General features: G+C 40.0%; 4 protein-coding genes and 1 long non-coding RNA gene across 6 annotated transcripts in view; 2 read left to right on the forward strand and 3 right to left on the reverse strand.

The window, feature by feature from the left end:
• The window catches only part of LOC106963618 (uncharacterized), an 8,717-nt gene extending 5,395 nt beyond the window's left edge, over positions 1 to 3,322 (reverse strand). Inside the window, exon 1 of the long non-coding RNA XR_001428221.1 lies at positions 3,233 to 3,322. This is a non-coding gene — a long non-coding RNA (uncharacterized LOC106963618). The remainder of the gene's footprint in view (positions 1 to 3,232) is intronic.
• Positions 3,323 to 4,384: 1,062 nt separating this feature from the next.
• Positions 4,385 to 8,797, reverse strand: tmem53 (transmembrane protein 53). Its single transcript, XM_015058634.1, has 4 exons — positions 8,686 to 8,797; positions 8,458 to 8,581; positions 8,134 to 8,237; positions 4,385 to 6,646 (listed from the first exon to the last, which is right to left on the reverse strand). Exons 2-4 carry the CDS (start codon positions 8,510 to 8,512, stop codon positions 5,945 to 5,947), a joined length of 861 nt encoding a protein of 286 aa, XP_014914120.1. The 5' UTR covers positions 8,513 to 8,581; positions 8,686 to 8,797; the 3' UTR covers positions 4,385 to 5,944.
• A 116-nt stretch (positions 8,798 to 8,913) lies between these two features.
• Positions 8,914 to 13,355, reverse strand: toe1 (target of EGR1, exonuclease). The gene is made up of 8 exons (XM_015058630.1): positions 13,216 to 13,355; positions 13,101 to 13,141; positions 12,899 to 12,995; positions 12,253 to 12,411; positions 12,004 to 12,117; positions 11,041 to 11,189; positions 10,752 to 10,914; positions 8,914 to 10,076 (listed from the first exon to the last, which is right to left on the reverse strand). Exons 1-8 carry the CDS (start codon positions 13,327 to 13,329, stop codon positions 9,393 to 9,395), a joined length of 1,521 nt encoding a protein of 506 aa, XP_014914116.1. The 5' UTR covers positions 13,330 to 13,355; the 3' UTR covers positions 8,914 to 9,392.
• Positions 13,356 to 13,534: 179 nt separating this feature from the next.
• On the forward strand, positions 13,535 to 17,317 carry LOC106963614 (THAP domain-containing protein 1). 2 transcript variants are annotated; one of them, XM_015058631.1, is made up of 5 exons: positions 13,535 to 13,611; positions 14,070 to 14,212; positions 14,399 to 14,558; positions 15,668 to 15,843; positions 15,932 to 17,317. In XM_015058631.1, the coding sequence occupies exons 1-5, from the start codon at positions 13,596 to 13,598 to the stop codon at positions 16,313 to 16,315; spliced, it is 879 nt and encodes a 292-aa protein (XP_014914117.1). In that variant the 5' UTR covers positions 13,535 to 13,595; the 3' UTR covers positions 16,316 to 17,317. The 2 variants fall into 2 exon arrangements, with proteins under 2 accessions (XP_014914117.1, XP_014914119.1); XM_015058633.1 differs by lacking the exon at positions 13,535 to 13,611 and having other exon boundaries at positions 13,777 to 14,212.
• Positions 17,318 to 18,822: 1,505 nt separating this feature from the next.
• selenop2 (selenoprotein P2) lies at positions 18,823 to 22,791 on the forward strand. Its single transcript, XM_015058638.1, has 5 exons — positions 18,823 to 18,910; positions 19,796 to 20,044; positions 20,534 to 20,746; positions 20,850 to 20,958; positions 21,921 to 22,791. The coding sequence occupies exons 2-5, from the start codon at positions 19,818 to 19,820 to the stop codon at positions 22,128 to 22,130; spliced, it is 759 nt and encodes a 252-aa protein (XP_014914124.1). The 5' UTR covers positions 18,823 to 18,910; positions 19,796 to 19,817; the 3' UTR covers positions 22,131 to 22,791.
• Positions 22,792 to 22,801: the final 10 nt, after the last annotated feature.

Below are 22,801 nucleotides of genomic sequence, written 5' to 3' on the forward strand. Positions count from 1 at the left end.
TTTTTTTTTTTTTTGTTTACAAAAGAACTTATAAATGTAGAATATTCCAGTGCAGGTTTGAGTAGTCTGTATATTGTGGGTGGTGGGGGGGGAATACTTTTTTTCACTTCGAAAAACATTTTTTTTAATGTTGTTTACAGATTTAATCTAAAAACACCCCTGCAAGGTATAAGAAGTGTTGTGGCGTTTTAATATCGCACGATCATGTAGTTCAAGCAGCCTTGTAAAAAGCCTTAAAATGAATTAATCTTTCATTGCAGTAGCATAACCATTAAAGAGTTTAGAAAAAAGTAAAAAGGTTGCTTTATTCTCTTCCAATGCTGACATTTTACTTTCTTTGCAAACTCCCACAAAGAAGACACAACATAGAAACAGGACATGTCTTAGGCTTCTTCTAAGACATTTCGTAAGGTTGAAGAGAGATCTCTGACAAAACTCTTTTGATAATATCTCTAGATCGTCCACCTTTTTGCTCTCTCTTCATCTCATTCCATATATTATATAGAGTATAGGGACTAATGTGATTGAAGAAGGTTGATTGTTGTTCGGGTGAGGTATTTTGTGTTGATTTCCTGCTGATCCAATGGTGAACTATTCACAATTTCATGGTAAGGCCTCCGTATTTTTGCTTAAATGTCGTGATAACTCACAGTTCAAAGCATCATAAACTCCGAGGTTCCTGGCAGGAACTTTATAAGCGAAAACAAGATCAGAGAAGTGCATTTAGACATATCTATCCTTTGCTTTGTTGCAGCTTTGCTGATTTTGAAGGTTGGACTGGTAAGCCTTTTTACCAAACAGCAAGGTCCCATGCTGTTTGGTAACAGCAGCTATAACTGCTGCTGTCCAGCCAGCTATAACTACTGAATTAACCCACAACCAATCAAATTGTAGGAAAACATTTGAGATTATGGATTGGTATAAAATGCAGCGCAGTTCTGTATGAAGCACATAACCTAGTCTTTGCATTCTGCTAGCGGGGGCAGTCGACTCAACACAACACTGTCTCTGTTGTCTGTAGAGACATAAAGGGATAGAAAACTTGGTCAAGAGCTAATTGACCAAGAATTTATTTTAATCTTCTGCTCATGCAGCCTCCTTCCTAATGCTGCCCTGGGCAACTGCCCATATGGTCAATATAGGAGAAAATATAAAGACTGATGCTAACAGACAACTTTTTGTTGCACTTGTCCAATGGTGAGCTTTGGAGATTATTACTGTGTGGTGACCTGATGAATATGGGAACTCACCCAGGCTAGTGCTTAAAACTCAAATGCATAAGTTATGTTTGTTTTAAAGATTTGTGAGGGGGAGAAAAAAAAAAAAAAAAAAAGTTTTTTCCTGCATCTCTACCAGGGATGCCAACAAAATGGCTTCCTATTTTTACAGGAAACCAGATTGTAAAGAGAGGAGACTGCATCACATGTACTTTGTTCGCATAAATCACAGAGTGTCAGACGTAAAATCAAAATGTCAAGCATTATACGGAACCAGTCCAAATCACCAGAGAGGCAGGCGCGGAGATTATCCGCTAGATCATATCTCTGAGTGCACGTCTACCTCTATGCATGTTCCCGTCAGATAAAATGCACATCCCTTTTCAATGATCTAGAAACGGGATTTACATGGTAGACTCCAAAAATGTCAACCTGTACATACCAAAAAAAACATTTCACTTCAATTTGCAGTGACATTAGCCTAAAGGGAAAATTGTAGAGGGGAATAAATGAAATTCCGGGACAAAGTTCAGTTTTTGCTCAGCGGCACGATAACCATAAAGAAGTGCAGCGACGGAAGATTTAACCGTTTGAAAGATGTTGATCATATTTTCTGATAAATGCGGCCCCTGATAGGACTCGTCTTTGTGGAGGTTCGCGGGTCTTGTGATGATGAAAAGCCGCGCGGATTATTCGAATCCACTAAATCACAGCTAAAAGTCGCCGTGCACAGCCAAGGTCTATGAAACTATCAGCCCCAAATTGAGAACACAGACGATATGTTACCACATTGCCAAGTGCTACCACTTAATGCCATTAATCTTGGTGCTCTCCCCCTCATCCCTCTCACTCCGTCTCTGCGCCGGAGAGCCGGGCGTCCTCTAAAAGTATGGATCTTGACCGCAGCCATTTTCCGCAGAAGAGGGAAAGGCTAAAGAGAAAGCGCTGACCCCTCTTCGCCACAATTTTCCCCTCATCAACTTGTGAGACTTCATTAACTTCCATGGTGTAATTTCTTCTTTCAGTGGGTTTCTAAAGGGGAGAGGGAGGCGTATGACGATCTCGACCGCACAAACCGATGTATTCTTTGTTCTCCCTCATCTTCCCTGCAGCCTGCACCTAAAAATACTTTGTTTTAATTTGAAATGGCGACAAGGGTTTTTTTTTTTTCCTCTTTTTTTGCCTTTAATCCTTGTAAAGTCAAAATGGTTGCACAATAGGAATACCTTGAAGATAGGAAAGATGGATATAATAGCAAACGTCTTGATGGCAACCAGTAAAGCACTGGCACTTTCTAATATTGTAAAGCAGTCCAAATGTTCATAAAGGTAGATTTCACATTTTTCTGTCCCTAAAGAGACATAAATAATGTCTGAACACGGCTTTAATCGTCCTGATGTGACAGCTGAGGCCTTGCCTAGAACCTGAACTGTGGAAACTGTGAGCCAATGCTGCCCTCCTCAGGTGGATCTACGTCTTTGAGTGCTGAAAAAGGTGTGGACGAACCCCATGACGGATGCAAAATCTTTTTGTTTTTATTTATTTACTGCAATTAGCTAAACAAAAAAGTAGTTTCAAGAAAGGTACATGTGCATAAGTTTCAGTCAAATTTGTTATATTTGGCAGTTAAAAACTGCTCCCTCAAAGCTGTAATTTACAATAACAACGTTTGTATTTTAGAGAGCAAATTTGTGGCGTATCTAAAGGTTATTTTTTTGGTGGGATACGCAAATTGGTGTGTGCATGTTTAATTTCACTCCCAAAGTGGTGAAATTTGACATGACTTTGTAAAAGCCCTGAAGCTGATTCAGACAGGTTCCTTCTGCTCCAGCGTGTCTTATTATCCGAGTTAGCTTGCAAACACAACAACGATCCCAAGCAGGGAACAACATGGTAGCTATCAACAAAGCTAACAATGGAGTGTGTAAATATAGTCAGAAACATGCTCACAAGCCTTCCAACAGTTAAGAAACTGGCTTACAACCGTACAGGTGTGTTTATGAATAAACTCATACCTGAAGAAGGGGAATACTTCAATAAACGAGTCAGACACGTGAAGAGGAAGCTCCGGTGGTCCTCGTTATGGGATAGCGCTAGCGGTAAACTCCCCCTGCTGGTTGCATCCGGCTACATCAACCAAATCAAACCGTATATCATTTAGCCCAAACTGCTGGAAAAACATTGCGAATCAATCCTTTACGCCTCCACCCAGTGTGACGTCGTACAGTGAGAACTGTGGTTTATATCCATGCACTACCACTTGAAAAAATGTGTTATATTGCTAAACGTTAGGATAAGAAATGACACCTTCTTGTGTAGTTATGATGACTTAGTGCTTGTAAGGTATTTGAGGCCTCATACATACATCACCAAAGGACTGCAGCTCTTCCAACGTGCAGTTCAGAAAGCGATGTTCATCGGTCTGTGCCGATATATAAACTTTCCTCTCTCTTCTTTCGCTCCTCCGAGCTGCTCCTCATGATACATGAAGTACCAGTACCAGACCTGGAGCGGAGGCAAATGCCAACCTGCTAGCTCCTCCAAATGTCAAATCTGACAGACACAAACATTCAGCAGCCATCGCCACTGGGTTGTTTCAGACACACACACACACACACACCTCAAACAGTCCTCAGTGTCTCATGAAAGCAGAGCAGGGTGAAGTGGCTGGATTCAAGTGATGCGCTTTCTGTTCGGCAATAGAAGAAAAGAGACAAGTCTGGAACACAAACAAAGCTTGCCATGAACTCGTCATGATCAGATATATTTTTAGATGGAAAAAAAAACTGACTCATTTAGTTTACATTGCCAGGTAGAGTGAGACGAAAGAATAAACACTTATAGGGATTTTAAAATAGAAATTTTGACACATGTCCACCAGAGGGAGCCATATACAAAGGGACAAATATCTTCAACCAACGGGAGAGCCTTCTCGGGATCTGATCTGTAGCTTTACTTTGAATGAATTCAAACTTGTGTTCGGATTTTACAATGTTGTTAAACTGACTCAATAACCTAGGTTTTATTTTATAGATAGGTAGGTTTTAAATGCATATTTTGTTCATGTTCAGAGTTTCTGTAAACAAAACATTCACAATTTGATAGGTGCGAACTACAGAAGACATAAAATAAGAATATTATGAAAAAAGGTAGGAGACATTCCACTGTGAGCATTCTGGTTTATTGAAGGCACATCAGTTAAAAAGTGAACATATCGGTTGTGCTTCACACATACATTCATCGTCACTAGGCTTCGTCCTTGGACTAAATTTGTTTGTATCGCACATTAGGTCGAATTCACTTGATTTGGACACAAATCCTGTAAGGCAGTGACAAGTCTAAAGGACAAAATCACATGAATCACTTAAGATACACGACACCTTCTTTATAAAGCACCCTTATTTTAGTGAGAAATCATAAATTACATTTCATAAATAGACAAAACAGAACAGGCAGTCAGATCTGTGTCAGACTGACCGGCAACTACTAATGTACAGTGCATCACATTTCACAGCAATAAATTAGCCTAGAAGACTTTAGTTTTTTTTTTCCAGTGCATCTCAATGCTTCTGGCAACTAATCTGAAAAAAAAGTGTGTTTATGTGGTACAAAACTTAACAGAACAAGTGCATCTCAGTAATTTAAATTATCGCTAGAAAGGGATTTTCAGTCATTGAATAAGAAAATGAATCTCATTAATTATATAGATTCATTTCTACACAGAAGGATATGTCTCAAGTGATCATTTTGATGACAATTCTCAACAGCTTTTATAATCCAAAACTTAAGTCTTTCAGAAAATGTTCACATTTCACGACCAATGAGAGAAAAATACTGAAATGCTATTTATGAGTGACGACTTGACAGGATTAGGTTACTGACTCCATCCAAAAGTGGGTCAAGCCGCAAAAAGCCATTGTTAAAGAAGCTGCCTGCTAATGGAAAATCGAGTGGAAGAAAAAAAGTGTGGTGGGGCCAAAGTCCTTTCATTAGCTTTGTGCCAGTCATCTAAACTAGCAGAAACAAATGGCTGAAATAGATCCCTCTGTGAAATGGTGGGAAAAATCCAACTTTCACTGTTGGTTCCAGTAAAGCATCCATAAATGTGCATTTGAAAATATGTTTGACTACAATTATCGCGTGGTGATTAGCCAAACAGTTGCCATGCTTACTACAGCTAAAGTGGCTTACGTTATAATGTGTTGTATTTAGAACAGTATTAACTGTGTGCAACAGAAGTGTCTTCAAAACCAGCGACTGACTTTTAGTTTTAGTTTTTGTCGGAATTTTTATCAGTATCGCAACAAATGGCACCAAATATCATAAAATCCGATACGCCAACCCAGTTATAAATTTCATTTTTTGAATCTATAACAAATACATTTTCTATAACATTTCAAGCAAAAACAATTGCAAAATGTTATGCATGTTTTTGTGTGTGTGTGGGTAAATACTGTGATATTTCTACGGTTATCCTACCGTGGGAATGTCATACTGGCATATTTCAACTAGTGTGAATTAGTTTATTTAAAAAAAATAAACTAATTTAGACAAGTGGAACTTACGCTTGCAGTGCGCCCTGGGACATTAAAATTAAATGTAGCAGAAGTCATGAGAAGAAAGCTTTACAGTTTCTTGGAATTTTCCAACCACACCAAAAAAAAAAAAAAAAAAAAAAAAAAGGCATGGTAGTGATATTATCTTTAAACTCTGGAGAGAGCAAACCTTCACTGACTCTGAACGTATTGTCTCTTTTTCGCTTCAGGTCCTTCAGAGTCCTTCATGCAAGCCACCAGGAAGTCACGACACTTGCGAGTGTACTGCTCGGGAAAATCGCGGAAGTGACAGACGTGGGCACTGGAGGCGAAGTCGCAGCTATGCACAGGGACGCCCTTCTTTGCCACGGCCTCGGCGAAAAGCTCGATGTCCCTGTGCCTGATTACCTGGTCCGCTCTGGAGTACAGCAGGAAGTGGGGCCAGGCGGGCGGGCGCTCTCGCACGGCGTCGTAGTGGTTCTTGTGGATGAACTTCGTCACCGGGTACAGCACGATCCGCAGGAGGAAAACGCTCACCGCGAACAGCGCCAGGAGGACGTACTTTAAAGCGGGGCTTATCTGGGGCCCCAGGGTGGCGGTGAGCGCGCGCAGGGCGCCTTGGACGTTTCCGCTGCCGGGCGCGCTGTCCACCACCGCCCCGAGCACGCGCAGCGAGCTGAACTGCTGGTCGCTGTGCAGCAGCTCCACGATGTACCGGTAGAGCATGAAGCCGCCGTTGCTGAAGACGTGGAAGAAGACGGGGCTGTTCTCCACCTCGTAGTCGTAGAGGATCTCCAGCAGCTTGAGCGCGGTGCTGCTCAGCTCCTTGTAGCCGAACGTCTCAGAGATGAAGACGGTCTTCAGCGGCGCGGTGTAGCGGATGGTGACGCATCCCTGAGGGAAAAACCCAAAGTGGAATAAAGCCGACTGTTGGCAATTTCCTGTGACGTCGCAGCAGTTTTGAAGCTACAAGCCACTAGATATTTCAGTAAAAACAAACCGAGCAAACTCTGGATATAGTTTGTCACCTACTAATCAATATATTCTGGACAATTTCCCATTAAGTGTCAGAATTTTGCTGTAAAATTATTTGATAAAGTTAAATTCTATCCTCCCCGATACGGGTGGGAATTTATCGTATCATTCATCATTTATCGTGATAAATTTCTTATTATGATATGATTTTTGATTTATTGTTGTATCAAATTTGAAAATTTTATTAAATTCTTCTTGTGTGCATTTCAGTGACACAAACCACACTTCTTTATGTGGTTAGTGTTCTAAAGAAATGCATTACAAATGTGCATGTTTTTCAGCAGCAGTATTTGTAATTGTGCAGTGCAGTCACGTTCATAGATACCTACAAAAAAGTAACATATACTTAGCATCATTTGTATCATTATTGCAATAGTACCACAACATATTGTGATAAAAGCTTCTATACACATATGCCTCTGGTGACATCACAGAAGGTAGCTTCTTAGTTTTTTTTAGTGGACTAAATTCTACTTATTGTGTTTTTTTTCCTCCTTCTTGTCAAATTCTACTTTAAATGTGTTTCTATGAATTACTCATTCCAACAATGCCTGGACACATGGAAGATCTCTGAGAAAAGGACAAGAGAAGACTGGAATGGCCAATTATCAGGTATGTGGTTATGAAACACCAAATGATATGCTTGGTGTGTTTTACTGAAATAATTATTAAATTCTAATTTGAGTTTTTTTTTTGTTGTTTTTTTGCAGAACTGTTTCAACATTTATAACTTGAAATTTGCTATATCATGCATGTGCTTGCAGTACAGCCTGTACCAGGAGGTGGGCATTTATCGCATTGTTTATTTATCGTGATAAATTTCATATGTGATGAGAATTTGGATTTGTTGTTGTTGCTATAAATTCCGTAACAAATGCGTTTGTTTGTCAAGAGCAGTATTTGTGGTTGTGGTGCTTTTGCTGTGTCATGCAGTCACAGCCATACAGTTACCTAAAAAACAAGTAATAAACAGTTGTTAATCGTCACTTGAATTGTTAACACAATAGTACGCCCAAATATTGTGATCAAATTTTAAGTCCGCAGCATCAGTATCGCCTCCATCTTGTCAACAAAACAAAGAGGTTATAAAAATTCAATGCTCTGCAGTCAGAGAGAGAGAGAGAATGCTTCCAGGTGAACTTCTGCAGTGTGGGTTCAAATTACATACCGACACTTTAACTGGCAAGTAACTATTATATTTGCCATGGAAACTCAATTTTCCATCATCCGGTTGCTGTTTTGCAGTCATTGTGCAATTGATAGTGAAAAAAATTACACTTCCTTATAGTATTTTGACTGGAATAATCCACAATCTGCAGTGGCTTTTTTAATCTCGTTGACCTGACCTTGTCATTGTAGATAGAGCTGTATTTGGAGAGGTGTTTGTCCTTGCACCCAGCCCAGCCCAACAGGATCACAACTGGCTCCTTTGTCCCCTGCCAGTGTCTCTCTGAAAACAGTACGAAACGCACGCGCGCACACGCACATACACACACGCGCGCACACACACACACACACACACACACACACACAGTGCTTTAACACAAGCAGAAGCGAGCTGCACCAGCAGTAACGGTACCACACACACAGCGGCTCTGCTGGACGGAGCTACCGTATGGGTTACATACAAGGAGGACTGTGCATCTGTAACTATGACTACAATTACTCACCTAATGTGCCCGCATCCGGAAATACAATATTGTAGTCAATATCGTCGGCAGCCATTTCTAAAAGCTCTCCAGCGGGCTAACTTTCTCTCATTTAGACGTTATAAGCAAATGAAAGCAGGCTAACCTTGACAAAATTAGGTATTTTCTTTGTGAAAGAAAAAAAAAGACACTACAAACAGGTTCATTCACAACATTGACCAGACAGTATTGCAACAGAACCCTTCCTACCAACAGGAAAACCTCTTCTTCCTTGTTTTATAGCATGAGCAGCGATCTGTCTTTGGCTTCTCGCCCCCTGGTGGACGGCGGTCGAAAACGCACCTGAAGATCCACTGCTCTGCATTTTGAAATAGATACAAACTGCTTTGTAAGATTACACGCCACCTTATATTTTCTTTATTTTATTCTGGACAATTTATATAACTCTTTTGGACAAACTGAGACCACAATAACAGATTTCAGAGTGTTCATAAGGTTTTAATTACCAAGAGAAATGAGAGGTAACAAATCTACATTGTGGTAACCATGGATACAAAACAACTTATTTCCAGCGACATGTCAGATAATTAAATGGGTTGGCGCTTCAATTTAAGAAAATTAATTTGATAAATAAGGCAATGTTTTGAATTTGATGAACAGAGGAGGAGAATAAAACACTGGCTGCTGATCCAAACCTTTTGATCTATTGTAAGAATTGTAACTGCTTAAAGGAAATTTTGATAACAAAACAATGTCATTTATCATGTTCTTCATTAACATGAATTTATTCAATGATTGACCGGGCTTGATAAGACTTTTAGGACCGGCCAGTCTTAGATGGTTCCTCAAATTTTCACACAAATCCAACCAGCAGCTGCCAAAATGATAAAAAGAATATTATTAATCTCATCTTGTGTGACATAAAATGACAGATTGAAAATTATAGAGAAACTGAGCTACATCTTCTGCCCCCACACCATCTCCATCTTCTGAACGTGGGCCTTGGATGACTTGGCGAAGGTGCTTTTGACCACATTGAGGGGAGCTGCCTTGCCGCTGAGATAGATCTTATTGATGCAGACGGGGAGCCAGGACTCCTCTGACTGGGCGTCGGCTCCTTCCGGCCCAGGCTCCGCCTCCTTCTTGATGAGCGCGCACGCGTAGGCGAAGATGTATCCCGTCATGTAGGCGTCAAAGCCCGCCCGGTGCGTTCCCGCGTCCGCCTTCTTCCTCGCCTCGGCGTTGGACTCCGTAGAACGGATGCCGGTACCTTCTCCGACGCTCACCGCAGAGTCTCCGGGGTTCGTTTTGTCTTCACCGACTCCGTTTTCTTCTTCGTCGTCGTTTTTCATATCCCGCCCGTCGTCCATGTGAGAGTTTCCATCGGTGCATGATTTTTCGTCCCCCTCCTTTTGGTCACCGGCTGCTTCTTCCTTATCCTCTTCCATGTTTGCCATTTTATTCGTTGGGGCGCCGTCGGAGACGGAGCAGTCCTTGCCTGTATCCGATGCCCCCTTTTTATCTCTCAGTCTCTTCCGCCTTTTCCTTTTGTCGTTTTTACATTTTTCATCCTGCAGGATGATCAGGTCTGTGTCGTGGGACAACGGGCAATTGGTGCCGTTTGGACACCAGCCAAAAGCCTGAAAAGAAAAGCAAAAAAAGGTTTGGTTCATTTAATTAAAAGGTAAAACATGTACACTTAGATTAAGTCATGCAACATCTGCATTAGTAGTAACTGAAAGCTTGTTTTACTAAATAAAATCTGATGTAAAACCCTAATATGTTTCAAAAACATTAATGAATAAAATAAGTAGAAAACAACAAATACTTTATTGTACTTGGAAAAGTATATACACTCCTGAACTTTTACACACTTTATGTTACAACCACAATTTCCATTCTGTTACTGGGATTCACAGTATCTCTTTCCAGTTTAGCAAACTTTAGTGAAAATATTACCCCTTATGAAATGGTTTAAACTCAGTAAGAATGGGTGGATCTTGTCTTAACATCAAGTTTCTGGTCTTGCTTGTTTTTTGGTTGTTTTTTTTTAACACAGGCAGTGTTTTGTATGTGAATGCAAATGCATGCCACACTTTTTAGATTTATACAATAAAAAAACATAATGTCTTCCTTCCATTTCACAGATACACATTATGTTTTTCGTCTAGTATCATATAAAACCTCAATATAAAACACAAAATTTAGCAATAAAATGTAAAAAAAATAAAATAAAAATAATTGATTACTACATTTTTTGTAAAACTGGAACATTCTTCCAACTTAAAAGGTTGCTGAAATTCAGTGAAACTTACTGAAAAGCGCTGGCAGACATCCGTCTGTCCCTCTGTGGATGTAACGGCCGGACATTCTCTGTAGTCTATGTAGGTGGACAAGTCGCCCGCGTACTGGCAAAATTCTAGGTGGACGTGAGGTCCAGCTGAGCCAGAAGTGACACTGCGGCTGTTTTCCAGCTTACTGGCGATATGTGGAAAAAGAAAAACAAACACTCAGGTCTACTGTTTTACTGTACGTCTTTAAAAGCAGACAGTGTCGCCGATGAAAGGACCGCCATGTTACCGCGAACCCTCCTGGTATGCTTACCATTTCTTGTAGGCGTATTCCAGGTACGAGGCGGTCAGCCGGAGCTCAAATTCAGTCACGTATTTGGTGTCGTAAATCCCAGCGGGAAACATCTCAGACAGGTCAGCTGTGAAGGTGGTTAGCCGCTCGGGGAGGTGGGCATAAAAACTCTTCCAAAAAATAAAAATAAAAAAATCCCACCAGAAAGAAAACAATTAGTCTCATTAATATGGAATACATGTAAAACCAATAGTTTGTCTTTTAACAGTGACAAAAATATTTGGAGATGATACAAACCAGCAGCTGCAGCCAATTATTTTAGCAATTAATTATTCTGACAATTAATCAAGTAAGTGGATACAAAAAAATAAAAAAGGCACATTCTGCTGATTATTCATTTACCAACTTAGGCTTATTTTATACAATATTAAAAATATGTTAAAAAATGCAAATAAAATCATATTTTCTGAAAATTAAGAAAATAAAATTGTATTGCCTAATATGCAATAATGTAGCAAAGAATGTATCTGCAGCTACATAAATATTGAAATAACCTCATCTGCTTCACTTCACATCAGTTACTGCTAATCTTCTGACTGTTTTTTTTTTGTAATTGACCAATTAATAATTGGACAACAGAAGGTGCTGAATAGGAGAATTTTACTGAATTTGAACCAGGTGAAACTAAAACTACGATTACTTGAGGAGTTCTGGGTACAAAATATTAACAAACAAAGCAGATTTGTCATCTAAAATGCAAAATGTGTATATTTTTTGTACAGTTTTGGCTCGACTCCTGTGCTGAATGTGTTGTTCTTTCAGTAAACTGCCATTTTTTGAGTTCATACACTCCAGTCAATGATAATTTGATTACTAAATTATTTGGCAATTATTTCAATAACCAATTAATCTCGACTCATTGTTTTCCCATACGCCGCCTCATGGTTCTGGAGATTAAACGAGACAAAACAGCGCTCTCTGTACCTGGTAGAGGAAGGCCATGTCGATGAGCCCGTTGTGTAGCACCAGGGCCTTCCTGGCTCGCAGCAGCTCAGTGAACAAAGTTCGGATGTGGACCCCACGTTCGTCTGAACCTCCCTTGCAAGACATGAAAACGTGCAACAGAACACTTAAGGGAAAATGGAGTCAAAGTAATCGCAGGAGAAGCCGAGGAGAGCCAACTGGCCGTTCGGTTCGGATGGAGCATCGACACAGACACCAAGGCGTCCTCACCTTATTGTTGCCCTTGCAGTAAGGGATCCCACAGCCATACTGCTTGTTAAAGTCAAACCCATGCTGCACCAGAAACTGGACCGACTGCGGCTCTATGATGTACTCCTCTGAACACAGCAGGGTGAGGTTATACACCTGGACCAGGTAGGAGTCTGGAGGCTGACGGAGAAAAACGCTTCTTACGTCAACGAACGTCCTTGCTAAATTAATCTTACGCCTGACCTTTTTGCATGTCTTGTATCTACGCAACCACAAACAACAATTTAATTTATTTGGATTTGTGTGACTGATGGACAAAAATGTGTATAAAAGTGAGAAGCGGATTTTTCTTTTCCAGATAAAATCTGTAAAAGTGAGGCCTGCATTTGTAATAAGCCCCCTTTATTCGGATGCCCCTAAATGCAGGACATAGAAACATCCTTTGGAATCCCTCTGTGGGGATAGAGTCTGGAATCCTGGATAAAATTCCAATCGATGACCAATTGCATGTCTGACCTATTATTAGATTGTAAGTTGTCACAATTATGCAGTACTTCCTGTCGTCTGTTTGTTTTTTAGCATCACAAAACAGGAAAAGAAATGCACACACATAGTTCATAGTTTAAGCATTTACTTGGTAATATATAATATCCGGTACAAGTGATACCTTTTGGTCCAGCTTCTTGTAACACGCAATTCCCAAAGAAAGGATGGAGCGAGATCGAGCAGCGTGACATATTGCTTTGTATCTGTCCTCTATTGATCTGTAACATATAAGAAAGGACTCAGAGAAACAACTCTGATCACAAACTAACATCTGAGGGGATTATTATTATTTTATGATGATCAAATTAAAAAAGTACACTCACTCAGCCAACAGGGACTTTCTGTTTCCCAGACCACTCAGCTCCTGTAGCAAAACAGAGGCAGTTTTTCTTCCAACTGAGCGACACACACACACACACACGCGCGCGCAGCACTTACCGTGTCAAGCGCAATGAAGGATGATGTTTTAATTGCAACCACCATGGCTGGCCATAGCTCCTTGAAATTGTTGCTATGGACATCAATTACAGGAACTACTATCGAAGATGACATGTTTGCTTTGAACTTTGTATCTAAAACGTTTCCCTTAAACTTAACAACTGCTACATGGAAGTTCCATTAACACAAGAAACTACCTAATAAATCGTTTTTAGCTATTAAAAATGTTATATATACCTAATTACTAATTTAACGTCTCCGTTATAAGGTTTCAGATAACGTTCATTAGCTTCATATTTCCGAGTACAGAGGGTAGCATCAATGAACCTCGCCGTAAACATTTCAGCGTGCTTCTCAGTTGTTGGTGGTTGAAATTTCGCATGACTGGAAATGAAGGTAAAAATACCAGATTCTCAACTAAAATGCCTGTAATATTAGAGTAAAATGCATATGTAAAAAGAGTCTGATTTTGGTTATGTAAAATCACATTTTATTTGTTGATTTTTTATAGTCACATTTTTTTTTCAGTCAGGCACTTTTGTTGACAAACGTCAAAATTACGTCACTGCACTCAAACACCGAAGGGCCGCGCGCCATTTTGGCTCAAACAAACTCCTTAATATTTTATCCCAATTAAAGTGTTTTTATACTGTAATAGGGTATTTTTATGCTAACATATTGTCGGGTAACAGTAAACTTACAACGACTTAACATTTGTCTTGCCTTCTTTTTACGTTGTGAAAGTTGTCAGCCAAAAGTCATGGTTTAAAGAAACCCCAGCTGAGCCAAGTCATTTCTTTGCTAAGTTTTGTTTTGTTGTCGGTTGGTTTATTTTTCACTTTGTGTAATGGGAGGCTGCTCCGCTCCAAACTGCTCCAATTCAACTAGCATAGGGAAGCAGCTGTTCAGATTTCCCAAAGATCCTGTGCGAAAGAAGAAATGGGTTGTGAACTGCCGGCGTGACTTTGAGCCCACTCCTCACTCCAGACTCTGTCAGGTAAAATAGTTTTCTGTGTCCCTCTAAAATTACACATTCAGGACAATGTCTTTGCATATTTAGTAGATAGCCCTGCTTATTTGTTTCCATTCAGTGCTTTTACTGCACTTCGTTGTCGTATTTAACTAGATCACCACCATTGATAACTTGCATGTTTACACTGTTACTGATATGTCTTTTCGCAAGGACCACTTTGAGGAGAGCCAGTTTGAAGAAATAGCCAGATCTCCAGCTGGTGGAAAAAAGCTGAAGCCTAATGCTATTCCCACTCTGTTCAATGTGGGAGACCCTCCTTTCCCTGCAGTCACCTCTCCATATATCCTGCTGCCACTAAAATCTGAAGCAGGTACTTTTCTAAACGAATTATTGTCCCTGTCTTGGAAAATGGAATAATATAGCAGAAAAAAAAAAAAAAAAAAAACAAACCGCTCACAGTCTTTAGATCTGGCAATCATAAGGATTCCTTCAAAATTATCATACCTTCAGAATTCTTTAATTCAAGCTGATTTGTCTTTTCTTGACCACTAGGCTGACAATAGATCCATTATTATAAAAATACATTTTATTATTTACAGAGATCCTCCAGGACACTTAAGGTCACTTACAAAAAAATGCTCAACGGTAAGCAAAATGCAAAGCATATTGTCAACGTAGTAAAACAAATGTTAGCAATAGCAGATTTCTGTGAGGTCATTTCAGAGGATGGGTTAGCAATGTGAAGGAGCATGATGAGATATTGGAGCCTGAGATTGTTTGTGACCTTTGACTAAGATCATACTTTAAATGATTTAATGTAAATTCTGTGGGGTAGTTCTATAATAATAGTATATAGTAAATACTCTCACAACACAGGGATCAGAATGGTCACGGTGGTAGAAATAAACTACAAAGTTCACTGTTGGATAACTTTGCCAATTCTGGGGGTGGGGTCTCCATAGTAACCATTAGACTTTGCCTCTACATGCCAAATAGTTGTTTGGAAGTAGGTCAGGAAAAAAACAACTTTTGTTTTTGTCCTAATGTGGAGTGTTTCGAACTCTACTGACACTAACTGTAATCGTGTGCTTTGGTATAAGATTAAAAATTAGATTAAAAATATGATGAACTCACTGTACTTTTATTTATTGGTAAGTTTTATGTTCAGAAACTTGAGGCACCCAAAAAAAAATTAAGCACAGGTTTTGTACAACTTCGTGTACCAAAAGACACATGACCTATTTTGAAATAATTAGAAAAGAAATGTGTCCCCAGTGTTCTGTTGTGGTTAAATTTGTATTGCTCTTTTCATAGTGAGGCACAAAAATACACCAAAAACCTCACGAATATGCCTTAAAGGAGAAGCTTTTTAAGTTGCTTAAGAAGACATTCGGCTACCACTCTACCTCTTCAATTGCGTTTCAAATGCGTTAGATCACGGCACTGCTCTTCTACTTGGACGTTTTCTTGTGATTCTAGTGGAAAAGGATCTAAATTTTGGCGATCATGGCTATGCCAGGCGCAATCCTTTGTCTGGCCTTGAAGAGGAAGACGGAGAAAGAACATCTGAAGACCACAACCCCTGCATGCAGTGTCAACTCCTTAAGAAAAAACTGGAGCAGGAGATGCAGCACACCGCAAGACTACAAAGAGAGGTAGGAGACATCTTATTTGAAGACTAAAATCAGAATTGAGTTGTTGAAGGACTGAATAAATCCAGTGAGCCCTTTTCTTCTTGTCCAGGCAGAAGAGATGAAGAAGCGTCTGTATCGGCTCGACCGCATCGAGAAGGGACTCCAGAACTTTCTGTACGAGGACCAGATCAGAGCGCTGTCCCTCACGAAGCGCTCGCGGCGCGCTGTCTGGTCGCCGGAGACGATCCTGAAAGCCAGAAAGATCCGCTGTGCCGTCGGCACCAAAGGCTACGAGTACCTGAGGGAGATCGGCTACCCTCTGCCCTCGTACAGGACTCTGTGCAACCGTCTGGAGACAAAGATCATGGTGACGACCGACATGAGCTGCGAGGAGCTGGCAGAGCTCGGCCTGGGGCTTATGGCCACATGCGACAGCCCTACAGAAGGGGTCGGGGACAATGACGAGGAAGAACTGATGGGAGTTTTATCCTGATCCCAGTTACTTAGACTGATTCTGAACTGTTGTAGAGGGACAAGTTGAGACATTACACTGTCCGTGATTTAGAAAAGTTTTGCGGCACTGGCCTTCAGGTCACCTGGCTGTATCCACATTTTATATCCACTCAGGTGATGTTTGATGCACCAGCTTACATGTAGCCTGATTCCTGTTCTGCTGATTCCCTGCTGTGATGCTGGCATGTTATGGTAGCCTGAATGTGTGAGGAGCATGTGCACAATGTAGCTCATTCATATGCGTCATTTATGTGTAAATGTGAGTGACGTTTGTTAAAAAAAAACCTCTTTGCACAGCTTTTGTGAAATCGCTGCTTGTTTTTAATGTCAATTGTGACACAGCTGAGTCTTTCACTGACCTTGTTCTATACATTGAAAAAAATTAAGTGTAATGCGAACAGATAAATGCTGCACATTTTGGTTTAAGAACCTTTTTATTAGGAACAAGTGAGATGAATGAAGCAACCTTTAAAGAAAGTTTGGTGATCTATTCAGCATATTTCAGCATATTTTGTGGATTTTAGCAACTGTAGTTCTCTAGAGAACTTGTCGATTATACTCTAAAAAAAAAACTGGATTTGTTTTATCCAGTTTAACAAATCGAAATATCCTCCAGTTTTTCCTAATGCAGTTTACTGTCAGTAAATTTAATATATCCATCTGATCTCTCTTTACATCCTTAAAAACGCTGTGTAGAATGTAGACATTGGCTGGTTTCTGTCACTTAGCTTTATCTTGATTAATCAGATTTTATATTTAACATTTCATGATAGAATTATTCTTGATTTATAGAGAACAGATTGGGATTAACAGTGTTCACCTCATCCCAATCCTTTTCAAATATGTACACTAAATCAACAGATTATGGATACTTTGTTGCCTTTTTTTTGTTATTATTTCTTTATTTTATTTTCTCTTTTTTCGTTGTTGTTTGGATCAGGGGTGCCGAAGTCAAGTCCAATAAAACAGCTTAGTTCCCTCATTAGCGGCCATTCTTCCTTTTTTTAATTTTTTTTAATTCAACGTTTAAATGTGCATTACCGCCATCTACTGGAATGGAGTGTGGACCTGTCATTCAGCTCTACGGAGGCCTGGTAGCGAGCAGTTCATTTGATTCAGGTGTGTCGGAGTAGGAACGCATTTAATGTTGCGTTCCATTCGCCTCAGAAACTGGAACTCGTATCTGGTTTTTGATACCCAACCCAAGATAACGGCGTTCTAGTTTTTCTTTTTCTTTTTTTAAAAAGAAAAGAAAATTTCAACCTAGCGACGCCCTTAGAAATTGTTTGCATTACAAACATAATTTTAAGCTGCTTTCCATAAGCAAACAGCACTTTTAATTTGTTCAGATTAGATTTACATGCGCTACGTGTAACATTGACGTTAGACCCACTTGAGACTTCTATAAAAATAAATATGTCTCCATCACATCTTATTACCGTTGATGCGAGGAGCGGCTATTTTGAAACGCATAGCCATTTTGGGCGACTTCGGCGAGGGCTCCAGTTGATTTTTTATTTTCGACTGGGAAGTCAGCATTTCCCATCTCCGAGTACAACTGGAACGCAGCATAAACATTGCAGGACGGCAACTCTCAAGGACTGGACTTGGGCACCCCTTGGTTTAGATATTTGGAATGAATTGAAATTAAAGTTAATGTATATCAACATTTTGAACATTTTAAAGTGTTTTTACTGTTCCTACAGTCATATGACAATCAGCACGTGAAAGGTAAATGAAAATACAAATTCCAAACAACATAGTATTTGCAGATATTCTTAAAGCTTAGTCCTTGTCATGTTTTAAGTAAACATTACATTATATTCTTTTATACAGGAACCTAAACTTTAGTCAGCTGTCTAACAGCCCTTAATTGACGCACTTGGGTTTAGTCAATATGGACTTTGAGCAAATCCTTCACGTGCAAGATTAGATATTTGTTCTGCAGGTTTGTTAGTAAAGCAGTGTGTTTTAATAACATGTTTGACAAGACTAATGTAACAGAAATTCACAGGTTACACTATAACTGATGGCTGGCATTTGTTCTTACTTGAGTGATTTTGGCATTTAAACTGTGGAGTGAAAAGACAACACAAGAGTTCAAAAGGAAGCTGAAAATAAATACATTCAGTTATGGGTGTATCCTGTCACCCAAACCAAAACATAATGCTTAAGTTGAAGACTTTTGTCTAAGTTTGCAGACATATTAAGTCTTGTATATGTTTACCGTTTACCAGCAAGTGATGCGTGATCTGTTACTACTGCAGACAATTTCACTTCATCGCTCTCAAATATAAAGAAGAATCTTGTTTTTAAAAAATAAGCAGGAAATAATAATAATAATAATAATAATAATAATAATAAAAAGTCTAAATTCCAGCAAAGTCACAGCTAACAAATGCCGAGTACTTCTTCACAACATGACCTTATTTGTGCACACTTTGAGTGTCAAATCCTTTGGCACAGCCAGTGTCTCTGTTTAAATTGGGGGAAGTGTTGAGTGAAAGGCCGAGCTTTTAAACGTCAGAGGTTTGCCGTGTGCCAGTTGGAGTTGCAGCAAACACGGCGGATAGAGGTAAGACTTTCCCTTTGCTCCTAAAACTCTATTCTTGTGAAGTAAAAATAAGATATACATGTTTTAGTTTCAAGCTTTATCTTGTTTGTTTGCTGTTTTACATAAATTTAAACCAAAGAAAGGTCAAAACTACCTCCTTTTTTTTAATTGATTTTTGTATGACCCCAAATCATTAAGCTAGTAGTTTCACTCCGTCTGCTGCTGTTAATTCAATTTTTCGACGTGGAGCCATGACTGTGAGCACTTTTACTACTTAAAAATTAAAAAGCGAATAGAAACTTGGATATATTTTAATAAATAAATAAAAGTATTGGGTAATTGCTGGAGTAAATGCTGTCATGTGCGAAAACGTGGCCATAAAGACGGTAAACTTTACGGCTGTGAGCATCCCCGCCTTAGCATCTCTGTCCCTGTAGCTCAGTGTTTCCCTGTCAACATGTTGCTCTGAAATTCCTTATCCTTTTGTCCGTGTACTCGGGAAAACTGGCTCTCATTTTTGCAATTAACTTCACTCAAGTGGACAGAAACAAAGAGGTTTTTATTATTTCATTTCTGTGAGACCAGACTGGGCGTTTTTATTTTTATTTTTTTATTTTTTTAATTAAATGACGGGCCATGATTGTCCCATTTCCACACTCAGTTTGTTCTGTAGTTCATCGTCCGTCAGACTAACACAGATTGTAACAAATCGCTCACATACAATTTTTTTTTTTTTTTTACCAGAAAACCATTACATTAAAAAAAAACACGTCCTTCCTGTAAAATCTAGTCATCACTAGCCGCCATATTTGTAGCATTCTGACGTGAGAGAAGAAGAGACCGCTTTTTTTTTTCTTTTTTGCACTATCCAAATTATTTCATAGATGTCTTTTTGTGGGTATCTAGTTTAGGCAGACAGAGGGTGACGATGCGCTCCCTGCTGGTGCTGTATCAGAGCGCAGCCCTGCTGGGTGCGCTGTGGGCCGCCCACTCTACTCTCTTGGTGGAGGGCGACAAAAATGCCTCCAGGATCTGCAAACCCGCCCCGAGCTGGGAGATAAAGGGCCGCTCGCCGGCGCAGGAACGGCTGGGAAATGTGGTGGTGGTGGCTCTGCTGAAGGCCAGCTGACACTTCTGTCTCGTTCAGGCGTCCCGGTGAGTGAGAAAAGTAACAAATGTCCGAATCAAACTTTAAGATGAATTCTGTATATTTTGCTAGAGTTTGACGCAGATCACTTCTTTGATTAAAACTGATGGTGAAAGGATATTTCATAACGATTAGAATAAGTATGTCTGGGTTTTTTGTTATTTGTTTCTCACATTCTTAGAAAATTCCAACTTTTAATTTGACTCTGTTTATGAAGCAGGAATAAATATGATGCGATGCAGAGGTAAATAGGCACTCGTATATTGACAGAGTTGCATCTCAGTATATTAGTAGACTTTTTTCCACGTTCTTTTTATTAAAATAAGTTGATACAGTGGCACCAAGTGGCACTATCAGACCTTTCATTTCTTGAAATATACAAAATGACGAATGTCGGCCGATACCGATGTTAGTGCGATATATCGTGCACCCCCAGTTTAAATAGTTAAAAATACACAATCTCAGCTCTAATTCTTCACTCGTCTGAATATCCGCAGTATCAGACGCCTGCGCACCAAACTGAGGCGCAGCAACATAACCGACGTGTCCTTCGTGATCGTCAATGAGCAAGATGCCGCATCCAGAGCCCTGTACTGGGAGCTGAAGAAAAGAGCTCCCACTGGTGTCCCAGTGTATCAGCAGGCGGCTAATCAGACCGACGTGTGGGAGGTGCTGGACGGCGACAAAGACGACTTCCTGATCTACGACAGGTAAGAAGACGCGGACCCGGCCGCCACGCCTCCGTCGCCGATCAGAGAGCTGAATGGGAAGTCGCTCCAAGGATGCCATTTTTCTTCTCCTCCCCGTCTTCAGGTGTGGCCTCCTCACCTTCCACGTCGTGCTGCCGTACAGTTCCCTGCAAAACCCGTACGTGGAGGCCGCGATCAGAGCCACCTACCTGGGAGACATCTGTAACTGCTCTGTGAGTGACCCGGCTGGAGGGGGAGGCGCATGCGCGAACGCAAACGGGCGGGAAAAAGAACGGCTCAGATGTTCAAGTTGTCACACTTGATTGATCGGGATGGTTCTTTATGAAGTACAGTTTTTTATTTAAGCACTATTGTAGTAGAGGTAAAAAAATAAATAAAAATAAAAATAAAGTCAGCTACATTACATCAAATTTCAATCTGTTTTGTTGGAGTTTGGTGTGATAGACCAACATAAAATGTCACAGTTTCACTTCTTTTACTTTGCAAAGACAAACCCAAAGAGCGTAGAGTTCTTTTGTGCTTTTCCCGCTTTATTCTGATACCACTGGAAAAAAAATATTTTCTATCAGCATATGTTTTTCTCATCTAGGTGATATTGAGGTAATTTGAAAAAAAAAATCAGACTCTGGATGTGGAAAGCTGGTTGGAATAATTCCACTTGTTGTTCCAATCAAATGTAGAGACTTAATACAAATGCACAGCAGATTTTTGAGGATTTTTATACATTATATTTACTTTTCTTTTTTTTTTTTTAAACTTATTTTTTCTTCATTTCACAATTATCCACTACTTTCTCATGGTCTATGACCAGAAACACAAAGGAAAAGATGTTTCACATTTTAGGTTGTAAAATGTTGCATCTGAGTAAGTACAAAGGGCCGGAGTAGTTTTCAGACGTTGTATTGAATATACGAATTATTTATCATAATGCTCTTTAACAAGGCCTCTGTATAATCTTAAATGTTTTTTAGTAGTTGTTTTTGTTTTTTTGTTTGCCAGACATCAAATGGAGGCAATCATCACTTAGGTCGTAAGCAGATTGTCGACCTGATGTTGGCGTCACTTTGCCTTAAATCTATTTATCCGTTTATTTGTTGTCCATTCGTTGTCTGTATTAGAAATTTAAAGACGCCAATTAGCAACACGATGAAACCAACTCGTTTATCTTTCGCAGGCCATTTCCACGAGGACTCCATCGATTCAGGGGACCATCCAGACACCTGACGAAGGGGCCGACCCCACCGAGGAGACTCAAACGATCCCCCACCACTATCACCATCATTTCAGCTTCTCCCATCATCAGCCCGCTCCTCGAGATAAGTCCCAGGACCAGCATAGGTCCGCAATATTCCCAGCTCCGTATCATCCGCACCATGCCCATTAGCACCCCCACCACAAGTAAATCGGTGTTTATAGGTCTTCAGGTTGTTTTTTAGAATTGAAGCCCGTTTTTCTTTCATTTTTCTGAAACGTTTATACATCCCGCTTCACTATATACAACGTGTCGAACCTGCTTTAAAAAGTGCAGCTTGGTGTTTCTGTTTTTGGAAAAGAGTAGTCAGGTTTCTCCGAGTTCTCCCATTAATGAAGTCCAGAGTCTAAAGCCTGTCTGCAGGCGGCTGTGGATGGATGACCAGGGGGACAGAAAGGAGGGACTCTGACCGCTACCGTCTCCAGACAGAAGCAAACAACGAGGTGCGCCGCCGCCGCCCAGCTGGTCTCACTCAGATTGTCTTTTTAAAGCCGATTCGTCCCGATTTGCTTTCTGCTTCACAAGATGTGAGGATTACGATGTTCAGAGAACAGGAATTACATCTTGTACACACAACTTATTGACTTATTTTAGATGCTGTTTATTGTGAAATTTCTTACAATTTCTCATTATAAATTAAACTTGTTTTGTATTTCTCCAGATTAAGGCGGAACTACACGGTAAATTGAGTAATTAGAAACTGTTGCTTCATAACATGAGCTGCAATAACTTAGAAAATTCTCTGTAATAACGTATTTCTGTGTAATTAATAAAATAAAAACTCAGAATCCAATTGCAGTTTG

This window comes from Poecilia latipinna, unplaced genomic scaffold (assembly GCF_001443285.1).
Source record: "Poecilia latipinna isolate Pla-1442-1.1 unplaced genomic scaffold, P_latipinna-1.0 Scaffold1557, whole genome shotgun sequence".
In the NCBI taxonomy this organism is placed as follows: Eukaryota; Metazoa; Chordata; class Actinopteri; order Cyprinodontiformes; family Poeciliidae; genus Poecilia; species Poecilia latipinna.

Excerpts from the sequence above, each read along its gene's own strand:
- LOC106963614 (XM_015058631.1), top strand. Across the intron at positions 14,213-14,398 it reads CTCACTCCAGACTCTGTCAG|GACCACTTTGAGGAGAGCCA; the intron begins GTAAAATAGTTT and ends TCTTTTCGCAAG. Across the intron at positions 14,559-15,667 it reads GCCACTAAAATCTGAAGCAG|TGGAAAAGGATCTAAATTTT; the intron begins GTACTTTTCTAA and ends TTGTGATTCTAG.
- toe1 (XM_015058630.1), bottom strand. The coding sequence starts at position 13,329 with ATGTCATCTTCGATAGTAGTTCCTGTAATTGATGTCCATAGCAACAAT. Across the intron at positions 12,118-12,252 it reads ACTGCAAGGGCAACAATAAG|GGAGGTTCAGACGAACGTGG; the intron begins GTGAGGACGCCT and ends ATGTCTTGCAAG. Across the intron at positions 10,077-10,751 it reads ATGTCTGCCAGCGCTTTTCA|GCTTTTGGCTGGTGTCCAAA; the intron begins GTAAGTTTCACT and ends TTTTCTTTTCAG.
- tmem53 (XM_015058634.1), bottom strand. The coding sequence starts at position 8,512 with ATGGCTGCCGACGATATTGACTACAATATTGTATTTCCGGATGCGGGC. Across the intron at positions 8,238-8,457 it reads TCCGGATGCGGGCACATTAG|AGAGACACTGGCAGGGGACA; the intron begins GTGAGTAATTGT and ends TACTGTTTTCAG. Across the intron at positions 6,647-8,133 it reads GCTCTATCTACAATGACAAG|GGATGCGTCACCATCCGCTA; the intron begins GTCAGGTCAACG and ends TTTTTCCCTCAG.